The 13026-nt window shown below is 46.6% G+C and overlaps 1 protein-coding gene across 2 annotated transcripts in view; it reads right to left on the bottom strand.

Moving 5' to 3' along the window:
- Nucleotides 1–13026, bottom strand: part of XPO6 (exportin 6) — a gene marked incomplete at both ends in the record, with an annotated part of 88088 nt that overhangs the window by 49327 nt on the left and 25735 nt on the right. For both annotated transcript variants that reach the window (XM_080703251.1, XM_080703250.1), the window contains 3 exons: nucleotides 4389–4498; nucleotides 8103–8229; nucleotides 11642–12095. In XM_080703251.1, coding sequence (XP_080559377.1) covers nucleotides 4389–4498; nucleotides 8103–8229; nucleotides 11642–12095 — 691 coding nt within the window. The remainder of the gene's footprint in view (nucleotides 1–4388; nucleotides 4499–8102; nucleotides 8230–11641; nucleotides 12096–13026) is intronic.

Genomic DNA, 13026 nt, shown 5'->3' with positions numbered 1-13026 from the left:
AACTGCACGTAACATGCCAGACCCCTGGAGAAACCGGGCCCAGTAAGACACTGGGTTCTGGGCAGGGGTCGCGCGCGGGGCACGCCAGATGGGGCCCGGGTCGCGGGACTCTGGGCCCCGGGCCGAACTGCGAGTAGCACGCCAGACCCCTGGAGAAACTGGGCCCAGTAAGACGCTGGGTTCTGGGCGGGGGTCGCGCGCAGGGCACACCAGCCGGGGCCCAGGGACCTGGGACCCGGGCTGAACTGCGAGTAGCACGCCAGACCCCTGAGGAAACCAGGCCCAGTAAGACGCTGGGTTCTGGGCGGGGGTCACGCGCGGGGCACACCAGCGGGGGGCCCAGGTCGCAGGACTCTGGGCCCCAAGCCGAACTGCGAGTAGCACGCCAGACCCCTGGAGAAACCAGGCCCAGAACAGAAAAAGATAAAGAAAAATATCCGAGAGGAGGTAAGAAAGCCATTATGGATGCCAGGACACTGGAGATGCAGACAAAACTTATCTAAATGCACTGGAACTTATGGAAAAATTCGCCGTGAAAGAGGACTGCTATTTCTCTATATTGTTAAGAATCTCAGACATCACCTGTAAGGAGAGAGTTTAGCGGAGACCAAGGAGAAATGCGGTGTTGAAAGAGTTCTCCAAGATGGTGGTGGAGACTTGTATTCAGGAGAAGCAGAAACCGGATCCTACCAACTTTATTTTTTTGGAGAAATTACACCAAATGTCAAATGCTACCATCACGCATGCTTAGGAACACTTGACAACATTCAGAGTGGAAAAAGAGCCTGGGAAGGATTTGAAACGGTGGAGGCAGTGGCAATGCCAGTGGCCAATACTCAGGGAAGGCAGAGATCTGATACATTACACCTGGAACCTTTGAAATAATAACAACAGAGACAGTGATCGGAACCTGCTGAGGGGTTAGGCGGGCGCCAGGGCCAGTGGCCGACATCGGAGCTGCTGTGAGGCAAGGCCACTACTGAGGCCTCCGTGGCCGGGATTGGAACCTGCTAAGGGGTTTGACCAATGCTGGGGCCAGCGAGGCCGGCATTGGAGCCTGCCGTGAGGCAAGGCCAGTGCTGGGGCCTCCGAGGATGGGACCGGAGCCTGCCGAGGGGTTAGGCCGATGCTGGGGCCAGCGAGGCCAGCATCAGAGCCTGCCATGAGGCAAGGCCAGTACTGGGGCCTCGGAGGTCGGGATAAGAGCCTGCCGAGGGGTTAGGCCGGTGCTGGGGCCAGTGAAGCCGGCATCGGAGCCTGCCATGAGGCAAGGCCGGTACTGGGGCTTCCGAGGCCGGGATAAGAGCCTGCCGAGGGTTAGGCCGATGCTGGGGCCAGCAAGGCCGGCATTAGAGCCTGCCGTGAGGCAAGGCCGGTGCTGGGGCCTCAGAGGCCGGGATAAGAGCCTGCAGAGGGGTTAGGCCGGTGCTGGGGCCAGTGAGACCGGCATCGGAGCCTGCCGTGAGGCAAGGCCAGTACTGGGGCCTCCTAGGCCGAGATCGGAGCCTGCCTTGAGGCAAGGCCGGTACTGGGGCCTCGGAGGCCAGGATAAGAGCCTGCCGAAGGGTTAGGCCGGTGCTGGGGCCAGCGAAGCCGACATCGGAGCCTGCCGTGAGGCAGGGCCGATACTGGGCCCTCCGCGGTCAGGATAAGAGCCTGCCGAGGGATTAGGCCGGTGCTGGGGCCAGTGTGGCCGGCATCGGAGCCTGCCATGAGGCATGGCCGATGCTGGGGCCTCCGAGGCCAGGATAAGAGCCTGCCGAGGGGTTAGGCCAGTGCTGGGGCCAGCAAGGCCGGCATTGGAGCCTGCCGTAAGGCAAGGCCAGTACTGGGGCATCCGAGGCTGGGATAAGAGCCTGCCGAGGGGTTAGGCCGGTGCTGGGGCCAGCGAGGCTGGCATCGGAGCCTGCCATAAGGCAAGGCCGGTGCTGGGTGCTCCGAGGCCGGGATAAGAGCCTGCCGAGGGGTTAGGCCGGTGCTGGGGCCAGCGAGGCCGGCATCGGAGCCTGCCGTGAGGCATGACCAGTGCTGGGGCCTCCAAGGCCGGGATCAGAGCCTGCCGAGGGGTTAGGCCAGTGCTGGGGCCAGTGAGGCCGGCATCGGAGCCTGCCTTGAGGCAAGGCCGGTACTGGGGCCTCCGAGGCCAGGATAAGAGCCTGCCGAGGGGTTAGGCCGGTGCTGGGGCCAGCAAGGCTGGCATCGGAGCCAGCCGTGAGGCATGGCCGGTGCTAGGGCCTCCGAGGCCAGGATCGGAGCCTGCTGAGGGGTTAGGCCGGTGCTGGGGCCAGCGAGTCCGGCACCGGAGCCTGCTGTGAGGCAAGGCCGGTACTGGGCTTCCTAGGCCGGGATCGGAGCCTGCCTTGAGGCAAGGCTGGTACTGGGGCCTCCGAGGCCAGGATAAGAGCCTGCCGAAGGGTTAGGCCAGTGCTGGGGCCAGCGAGGCTGGCATCGGAGCCTGCCGTGAGGCAAGGCCGGTGCTGGGGCCTCCGAGGCTGGGATTGGAGCCTGCCTTGAGGCAAGGCCGGTACTGGGGCCTCCGAGGCCAGGATAAGAGCCCGCCGAGGGGTTAGGCCAGTGCTGGGGCTAGCGAGGCCGGCATCGGAGCCTGCCGTGAGGCAAGGCCGGTACTGGGACCTCCGAGGCCGGGATAAGAGCCTGCCGAGGGGTTAGGCCGGTGCTGGGGCCAGCGAGGCCGTCATCAGAGCCTGCCTTGAGGCAAGGCCAGTACTGGGGCCTCCGAGGCCAGGATAACAACCTGCCGAAGGGCTAGACCGGTGCTGGGGCCAGCGAGGCCAGCATTGGAGCCTGCCGTGAGGCGAGGCCAGCATCGGAGCCTGCCATGAGACATGGCCAGTGCTGGGGTCTCCTAGGCCGGGAACGGAACCTGCCGAGGGGTTAGGCCGGTGCTGGGGCCAACGAGGCCGGCATTGGAGCCTGCCGTGAGGCTAGGCCCGTGCTGGGGCCTCCGAGGCCGGGATTGGAATCCTGCCAAGGGGTTAGGCCGGTGCAGGGGCCAATGGCCATCATCGGAGCCTGGCGTGAGGCAAGTTCACTCCTGCGGCCTCCAAGGCCGGGACCAAAGCCAGCTTAGGGGTTAGACCGGTGCAGGGGCCAGCGAGACCAGTACTGGAGCCTCCCATGAGGCAAGGCCGCTGCTTGAGCCAGCGAGGTCTGGATCAGTCCACCGGGTAGCCAGGCCACTACTGGGACCATCAAGAGTGGGATCGGTACTTGCAACGCAGCATGCACAGAGAAATATCGCAGAAAATATAAATCAGACGCTTCTCTTAATCAGCAATAACTAGGAGGAAAAGGGCAACAGGAAGAGGTTCAGCTATAGAAAGGGCCCTATAGTGAAGCAACTAATGTGACCAATCAGAGGGTATGTAATACTGGAGGACGGAGCCTCTTTAAAACGCAGGAGGTACATAAACAAATGTATCAAAGTAAATCACCAAAGAAGCATGGGATGGAGGGAGGGAGAGGGAATGGAATGGGGGCTGGAGGAGGGCTAATTGGATGATGTGTGCTTGTATATCCTCTCAAGTCTTGTACTCCAATGTGATTGATATATGACTACAATGCACCAATTTAAAAAATAAATTAATAAAAAAATAAATAAAAATAAAAATCAGTGGGAAAAAAAAAGAAATAAATATTTTAAACTCCCCCCCAAAAAAAAAGAAAATTTGAAACACATACAAAAGGAATAAGTACATAAGGAGCCCTAAGTTCCTATAAACTAACTTCAACATCAATTATTAACACGTGGCCAACTCTGTTTCTTTTATATACTCAACCACTTCCCTTCTACTCTCAGTAGATTTTTGTTGTGTGGGGGGCAGGTCTGGAGATGGAACCTAGGGGCATTCAACCTCCGAGTTACACCCTCTGCCCTATTTTTTATTCTTTATTTTGAAACAGGGGCTCACTAAGTTACAGAGGGCCTCACTAAGTAGCTGAGGCTGTCTGTGAACTGAGATACTCTGCTCTCAGCCTCCCGAATGCTGGGATTACAAGCATGTGCTACCATACCTGGCTTCAATAGATTATTTTAAAGCAAATCCCAAATGTCGTGTCATTTAATAAATATTTCTTTGTATCTAGCACAGGGCCTTTTTTAACACACACACACACACACACACACACACACACACACACACACACACAGCATCATACCTAAAAATTTAACCGTATATATTTTTTTATCAGAAAAAAAAATGTCTTAAGAAAATAAGGTATGTAAAAGAACACAATGGCATTATTGCCTCAATGGCTTATGCGACTCAGCTTCACTGAAAAGGTCCAGCTGCACAACTGCCCCTTTAGGCCACAAGAGTAACAGGCGAAAATAACTATTTCTGTAAGTCAGTAATTCTGCAGTTTACCTGTTGAGAACTGCTTCCTTGTCTCCCAGACGACTTTTTATTTTACTTGTCAGATAGTCCAAAAAGAGTGTCCAGATATCCAAACAAGAGAAGTAACCTTCATGAGTAGGCTATGGTACAAAAGAAATCCAGACAATGAAATTACTTAATGCAACTACTGCTTAGAAACACACACACACACACACACACACACACACACACACACACACACGTGTTTGATTCCCTCCATATCTGGTACCACCACTGGTGGCTTTAAGTCACTCTTCACCGTGGGGCCCTATTGAACTTCACAAGACAAGGGTACCATGAAACACATGATCTGGAGGTCAAACATGTCCTATGCAGGACAAGCTGAGTGACCCCAGCCAACACTCTCCACAACAAACCATCACAAAACCAAAAATAAGTTAGAGCTGCTAAAAAGTGATAGGTTTACACATTTGAATGTAAGGAAGGTAATATTCACAAGTCTTCCTACATAATAGGTTGAAAAGAAGCCTCAGAACATATGCCATTTGCAAAAGAAGGGGTGTCAAACAAGCTAACGACCTCAAGCCAGGTATTGATTAGAACAAAAAAAAAGAGCAAGTTCTTTGTAGTGTCCTAGTACCTGACAGGTTTAAAAAACTAACCATACTTCTTTTACTTTCCCAGCAGTTTACAGTGTTTAGTTTTTACTTACATTAGTCTTTTTAATCTTTAAATTAAGTTAGCTTTTGAAAGTGAACTTTTTTTCTTCTTAAAATTTTGTGTGAGCATGGTACTGGGGATTGAACCCAGGATTATTCTGCCACTGAGTTACACCTTAAATCTTTTTTTTTTTTAATCTAGAAAGAGGGTCTTGCTGCTGGGCATGGTGGCACACACTTGTAATCCCAGCATTTGGAAGCCTGAGACGGGAGCATCGCAGTTTGCAGACAGTCTCAGCTACTTAGTGAGGCCCTTTGCAACTCAGTAAGACCCTGTTTCAAAATAAAAAACAAAAAATTAGGGCTAAGGGTGTAGCACTGGAATTATAGGCACGCACTACCACGCCTGACTTTCTTCCCATTTTATAAAGGTATCAAGGCTCAGAAGTCAAAGCACCTGCCTAAAATGCCAAGGCAACTGAGGATCAGAATCAGAGGCAGAGCTCAGACTGGCCCCTGATCCGGAGCCCTTTCCACTAGGCCATGGCATTGCTTCAGGAAGAAGGGGCAAAATGGAAGGAGCAAGGTCAAGGGAAAATGATGAGGTGCCAGTAAGATGAGGGGCAAGAAGACAGAATTCACAGGCTCGTACAGATACTTCAGGAGGATCAGCAGCCAAGGAGAGGGATGTCTTCTGCAGCATGGTTATGAAGAGCTAGAAGTGGCCAAGTCAGAAGTGGAATGGATTTTCAGATGACTTAGTGCCAAACAATGAACATGAACACACACCACTGCCACACACAACATGGATGAAGCTCACAAACAAAATGCTGAACAAGCCAGACAGAGCCAAGTGTGATGGCAGGTGCCTGTAATTCCAACTACTCCAGAGGCTGAGACAGGAGGATCGCAGATTCAAAGCTAGCCGTGGCAATTTAGTGAGGGTCTCTGCAACTTAGACCCTGTTTCCAAATAAGAAGTAAAACTGGGCTGGGTTGTAGCTAAAAGGTAGAATGCCTCTGGGTTCAATCCTCACACACACACACACACACACACACACACACACACACACACACACACACAACCTTTTTATTAAAGTATGAGACAAATCCAAAAAGTGTCGTAAGTTGTTAAAGCTTGGTGAATTTTTTCCAAATGAACACATGTATGGAACTACCACCTTAGTCAAGAAATAGAACATTACTCTAGAAATCCCCTCATGTCCCTTCCCCCGATCACGTCTCCTCTTTCTCCCTAGAGTAACCTCAGTTTGACCTTAATACCATAGGTTAGTTTTGCCTAGGTTAGAATTTCTCTCAATGACAGAACATAATATATATTTGTTTGGCTTTTTTGTGTACCTGTTGTACTGGGGATGGAACCCGGGGCCTGGTTTATGCTAGGCAAGCACTCTGCCACTGAATTATACCCCCAATCCTTTTAATTTTGATTTTGAGACAAGATCTCACTACTAAATAGCTTATTTTAAACATACACAAAGAAGCAAAAGGATAGGTATGATGCAAAGGTTAAAACTAGACTGACAGCTGGACAACTATCAATTCACTGAAGTATTCAGTTATGAGAATGACCTTCATGGAATGTAAAATTATACCTCAATAAAGTCTTTAAAAGCTGTGTGTGGGGGCAGAGGGGTAGGTTGGTGTGTAAGACAGTGGGTCACTAACATGTAAACTCAATGAAGACAAGGATTTTGCTTCTGAAGTTTATGTGCCCAACTCCTAAAATATAATAGGAGCTCAAAACATATTTATTGATTAGGGAAAAAATTGGATACCACCAGTTAACTCTTGAAAGCTTCATTACATACAATCTTCCTGTAGGGAGTATTAGTAATAGTTGCATAACAGAATTAAAGGGCTTTCAGAATTTCAGACTTTCTCTGTATTTTGCTTCTGTAACATAACAGTGATTTAAGAGCACAGATTCAGCTGGGCATGGTGGTGCATGTCTATACTCCCAATACTTGGGAGGCTGAAACAGGAGGATCACAGGTTCAACGCCAGCCTCAGAATTGAGTAAGACCCTCAGCAACTTAGTAAAACTAGTTTCAAAATAAAGACGTAACCGCTAGGCATGGTGGCGCACGCTTGTGATCCCTGCACTTGGGAGGCTGAGACAAGAGGACTGCACAGGTTCGAAGCCAGCCTCAGCTACTTAGTGAGGCTCTCAGCAACTTAGTGAGACCCTGTTTCCAAATAAAATATAAAATAGGTCTGGGAGTATGCCCAGAGGTAGAAAGCCCCTGGGTTTCACCCCAGTACCACAAATAAATAAATAAATAAATAAGGAACTGGGCATGGCGGCCCATGCTTATAATCCCAGTAATTGGGAGGCTGAGATAGGAGGATCTCAGGTTTGCAGCCAGCCTCAGCTACTATTGAGGCCCTCCAAAACATAATGAGACCTTGTTTCAAAATAAGGAATAAAAGCCAGGTGTGGTGGCACACGCTTGTAATCCCCACGCTTGGGAGGCGGAGACAGGAGGATCACGCAGGTTCAAAGCCAGCCGCGCTGGCTTAAGAGACCCTGTTTCCACATTAAAAAAAAAAAAAAAAAAGTATAAAGTATAAAATAGGTCTTGGGAGTATAGCCCGGAGGTAGAAGGACTTCCAGGAACCCAAGTACCACCAAAAAAAAAAAAAAAAAAGGAATAAAATAAGGCTGGAGGTGTAGCTCAGAGGTAGAATGTCCCTGGGTGTCATCCCCAGTACCACAAAAATAAATTAAAGGGCTGGGGTACATGTAGAATACCCTTGGGTTCATTCCCTAATACCACCACCAAGGGATAAAAGACTCTGGGTCTAAACGCTAGCTCTACTATTTACTGACTCTATGGCCCCAAATTACTCTTGCTACCTTCTTCTCCTTTTCTGTAAAATAGAGATAATAATGACAGTGCCGACCTCACAGGGTGCTATGACGACAGTGTCAGCACATTACTACATAGCATATACAGTATATACCACAGAAATGTCTGGGAAATAAATTACAATAAAGTTCTCTCTCCCGGAAATAACAAGAGATCTATTTTGGGAAGGGAAGGCGCGTGTCACTGCTTTACCTGATGAAACGTGTACTTGAACAAAAGCGTCAGAAACTCCACCACAGGAAACTGGGAGTAGGACTCGATTCTTCTCAGGTGAACACTCACAAAGAGCCGCAGGAAGTCAGTAAACTTCTCAATGTAGCTACGTAAGACAAGAAGACAGAAGGCAGCATAAGAACCCTGGCACCTCCTCGGAAGAGAACTTAAATTCAATCCAAATTTCATTCAGTACAGAACTAGACAGGTTTAAAATATATTTCAGTTAAAAATATAAAGGCCTGCAACAATTACCTACAGGACAGGCAACCCTTCATTCCATTACCACCTGAAACATAGCAGAAAAGCAACTTTAATCCTCAGACACTATCTACCAAGGTTTGTTATAAGCTAGTGCTCTCATATTTTCTAACTCATTAGTATTAAGACTCAATTAAAGTGAAAGGAAATGGTGCTAAAAAGTCATTGGGTAGATTATAGTGTTATTTCAACCTGGCAAATCTAAAAGACTGTTTTTCTTTGCTAGGAGGTCAAAATATTAAAATGAGATGTGCTATACTAAAAACAAGGCTAAACAAAGGGCATGGCAACCAAGTAAACTATATTCAGACTTATAACCTAATGCTCATTTTTCCCACTCTGGGTCCTGGTGCTACCGTAACAGAGCACATCCTATGCTACCAGAAGAGTGATTTTCAAGTATGAGAGAAGAAGGCCATTAGAGCTGGACAAGGCTCAGGGACAGTTTAGTCTGACACTCCATTTCACAGATGAGGCCCAGAGAAGTAAAGTGACAGCCACGGCCACGGGGCCAGCTCATGACAGAAGGGGGCCATCACCCACTCCCAGTCCAGTGCTCTTTCTTTTCACATCAGTGAATCCCCAATTCATTTGTATTCACAAAACCATTTCACAGAAGAGTGTGGGTCACAGCTGCAAGGATAAGAGATTTCTGTTATTAAATACACAGCACATCATCACTCTCACATTTCAGAGACTGTCATTTTAAGCCCCTCAATACCAAAAGGTGATTAGAAAATGAGATGGACATGTCTTCATAAATCACATTTCTGGGAACCGCAAAAAAGTAAAGATATAGTAGGCCTTGGGTAAAAATTAAATCATGTCTAAAAGCAATTCTGAAACTTATAACTTCAAAACATCTACTTTTAAAAGAAGAGATATGTGGAATAACAAATGGGGAGAAGAGGCCTATTCCTCAGAAGAATAAAACTGGCCCAGAAATAAAATTTCCCATGCTGTTCCTGGGACCTTTCTCCTTGAGGGTGCCAACCTGCCTGTCTGACTTCCATATGGCTGGTTCATACATATATGAGTTTATTTGCAACTCCTTAAAAATATGTATTAATTTTTTTCAATAAGGAGAATAGCTGTCTCCATGGATCAAGGAACCAAACACTTGAAAAACAGTAAGGCACTAAAATCAATTGTTTTGAAAGACAGGAAAATACAAAGACATTTCTCTCTGATACCTTCAATGACTAATACTCAAGGGTAGCAGTATATTTTTACATCATCTTCACCGTTGTCAATCATTTCCTGCTCTTTAAGCAGATGCACCCAATTCTCTTTCACCCATCAAAGACCAAAGAGAAGCCATGGGTAAGATATAAAGCCATCTCAATTTCATTTTATTCTCTACCCCCATTTTTTAAGAGTTACAAACAAGGCTGCTTGGTAGCTAAGACTGCAGGTTTGATTTCACCTCATTTTCTTTCCCTTGCCCACCTTCTGGTACAGGTGCCAATGAACAGTAGAAAGTTAGAAAGAAGGCAGTAGAAGAAGAGAAGCGAAGGGCCTGGTTAAGCAGCTCCTAAATGACTGAGGAAGGACTGAGCTGTTTAGAATTAGTGATGAAGTTCCAACAGCCAGGAAGCAAGCACACAGTATCGTTTATGTCACCTTTCTGCTTCTAGGCACCTCTCAGCTTTCACAGGGCAATAGGAAGCATAGGATTAAAATACAAAACCAAGAGCACAAGTTACATGGAAGGAAATCAGTACACAGGTAACTCATGGTGCTCTGCTCCACCATCTGAACATAAGCCATAACAAACTGTCGTGGTTACACTGTGCTTCAAGGAAAGTCAAAACAACTGATACCGATGGCTGGTACATGCAGTCACAATTTTTTATGACTATATAAAGACAAAACTTTTTAAATCAAAACTAGACAAGATATAAAATTATGTAAGTACTAAAATCTTTTAATTCATATAAAAAATGATAAGGTATAGTACACTATGGATTTTTCTATGGCCATACAGAGCAAATATATACAAAGTTATTTATAATGAACCAAACCAAAATTATCTGAAGTATCAAAGTTTTTAGAAAAACTTAGAATTGCCCAATTTAAAAAAACACTAAACTTTCTTAACTTTAGGCAGTTGACTTATACTCTGCTACTTACTCTAAGAAAAGGAAATAGCTTAACTCTGTATAGCTTAGTAACAACAGACAATCTGAGGAAAAATGATTAAAATAGTAACAACTTTTACTGACAAGCAATCTATAAATATTTTCTAATTCAACACAACTTATGTGCAATTTGTTTCTTTTGCAGTACTGAGGGTGGAACCCAGGGGGGGCATTCTACCTCCGAGCTACACCCCCAGCCCTATTTTTTATTCTTTATTTTTTTGAAACAGGGTCTCACTGAGTTGCAAAGGGCCTCACTAAGAAGTTGAGGCTGTTCGCAAACCGCAATCCTCCTGTCTCAGCCTCCCAAATGCTGAGATTACAAGCGTGCGCCACCATGCCTGGCGTAACATAAGTTTCTAATTTCCCTCATCTTTACACAGCAGCAACATCATGTTAATGCAAGTTCTAAGATATATAAAGGACATCATCTGCAAAGGAAAGAAATCGTGAACCATGTGCCTCTGACTACTGTGATGAAGTCATCTTTTCAAGTACATTAGGTAAAATGCAACTTGATTATTTTAGGCTCTATTCAAAAGTTCAGTAACAAAGCAAAATAAGTGTTTACCCCGATAGCCTAGACCTGCAGTAACATCTCTCCTATCTTTTGATGAACATACTTGCCATTTGTGGAAAACTCATAATAATAATGACATTCCTGAACACTGCAAGATGTTCACTTGGGGAAAGTCAAATAGTAAATATTGACAAGCAACACCAAGTGAGAAAAGGCGACAGTAACTCCTGTACCTCCAGGGACCTCTTCTCCTGTTCTTGCCTACGCAGGAGCAGCAGTCTCAGTTCCTGCACCACCTCAGACCTGCAGGCAAATAGTGAGGAAGAGGGGGGGACGAGGACTGGAAGGGAGGACAGAAAATGGATGGGGAAAAAGAGACAACAAACCTAACACAATCCACCATCACTTTTTACACTAATTTCCCTTCACCACCCGAGCCCGTCCAGCTCATTGCAGACTTACTGTCCACACCTACCTTTCTGTTTCTCACCAGGAGCCCCACATTCTGAAATCAAAGGGATTACAGGCCTACGCGGCACAGCATGATCGACAGGCCCTTGCGCAGGACACAACAGACTCACGCTTGTTCTCATTACCTCTCATCAAGCTCTTCTAGCCTGCTCTTCACTGTATGGGCATTGTTATCCTTGGTGATTTTCTGCAGGAGGTAGAAAGTCTGCTGGAACATACGCAGTAAATACTCCTCAAATTCCATAGGCACACAGTTCTTGGACATGAGTTCATTGATGCAGGACATGGCCAGGACCCCAAGCCGGCCGCGCTCCTGACCCAAGACACAGTTCTGACTGCTGCCATTCACAGATGCCATCTTTCTGGCCCGGATGTCACAGCCAAAGCGGGCAAAGTGGAAGATGGTGGTGAGGAGAGACGGGGTGATGCTGGCAGACAGAGGAATCCAACTGAAGAGATGGGCCAGGCACTCCAAGGCCAGGGAACAGACATACTCACTCTCCGCATCAAGGATAGGAATTGGCTGATTCAATAGTTTGGCTGAGCTAGGACTCTGCAACAGGTTACTCAGTAAGTCACCTAAAAATTCAAAAAAGGCTTTTACCAATTTCGAATATCATCAAATCTCTTACAAACCACTTCAAAAAGTTCTCCTCCCACCCAAACAAAACTAACTGAATGACTTATGAAATAGAAAAATAAAGTCAATATGCTCAACGTTAAACACCAATTATAGGGGCTGGAAGTGTAGTTCAGCAGTAGAGCATGTGTGTAAGCAGCTTAGCATGTGCAAGGCCCTGGGATCAATCTCCAGCACCAAAAATAAAATCAAAACCAACTATAAGAAAGTTAGTATAGCAAAATAAGATAAACAATCCTGGTTCTTGAGGGGGAAAAACTCTGGTTATAATCTTCAGTGTTTGGGGTTAAATTTAGTTTTAGTAGATTTACATAAGAGCAGTGTCCCAAAAGACAGAAATAGTGAAGATACCAAGAGAATAAGACTATAAAACCCCTTGCCTATCCAAGCTTTCATTTTCTTTTTCTGCCCCCAAAAAGCTTAACTTTATTTTTAGAAAGAACAACACATGAGGGAGCCGAGCGTGGTGGCGCATGCTCATAATCCTAGCATTTGGGAGGCTGAAACAGAAGGATCACGGTTTGAGGCCAGCCTCAGCTCTCACTTAGTGAGGCCCTTTGCAACTCAGTGAGACCCTGTTTCAAATTAAAAGATAAAAATAGGTCTGAGGGTGTAGCTAGAAGGTAGCATGCCCCTGGATTCCATCCCCAGTACTACAAAAAAAAAAAAAAAAAAAAAATCATTAACACCCCATACAAAGTTAAGATACCAAATGAGAATTGAGAATTGAGTCACAGTTGGTTAAAGACTAAAACCAAGGACAAAACTTTAAAGTTCAGAGAAGAAAATATAGGAGTATCTAAGCTACAAGACTTTAAAATTACCAAAACACAAACCCTTAACAAAAAATACTGATTTATTTAATAATAC

This window comes from Muscardinus avellanarius, assembly GCF_963383645.1.
Source record: "Muscardinus avellanarius genome assembly, chromosome: 10".
NCBI lineage: Eukaryota > Metazoa > Chordata > Mammalia > Rodentia > Gliridae > Muscardinus > Muscardinus avellanarius.
Note: the sequence above shows the minus strand (reverse complement) of the source record. Positions and strands in the feature narration are given on the sequence as shown.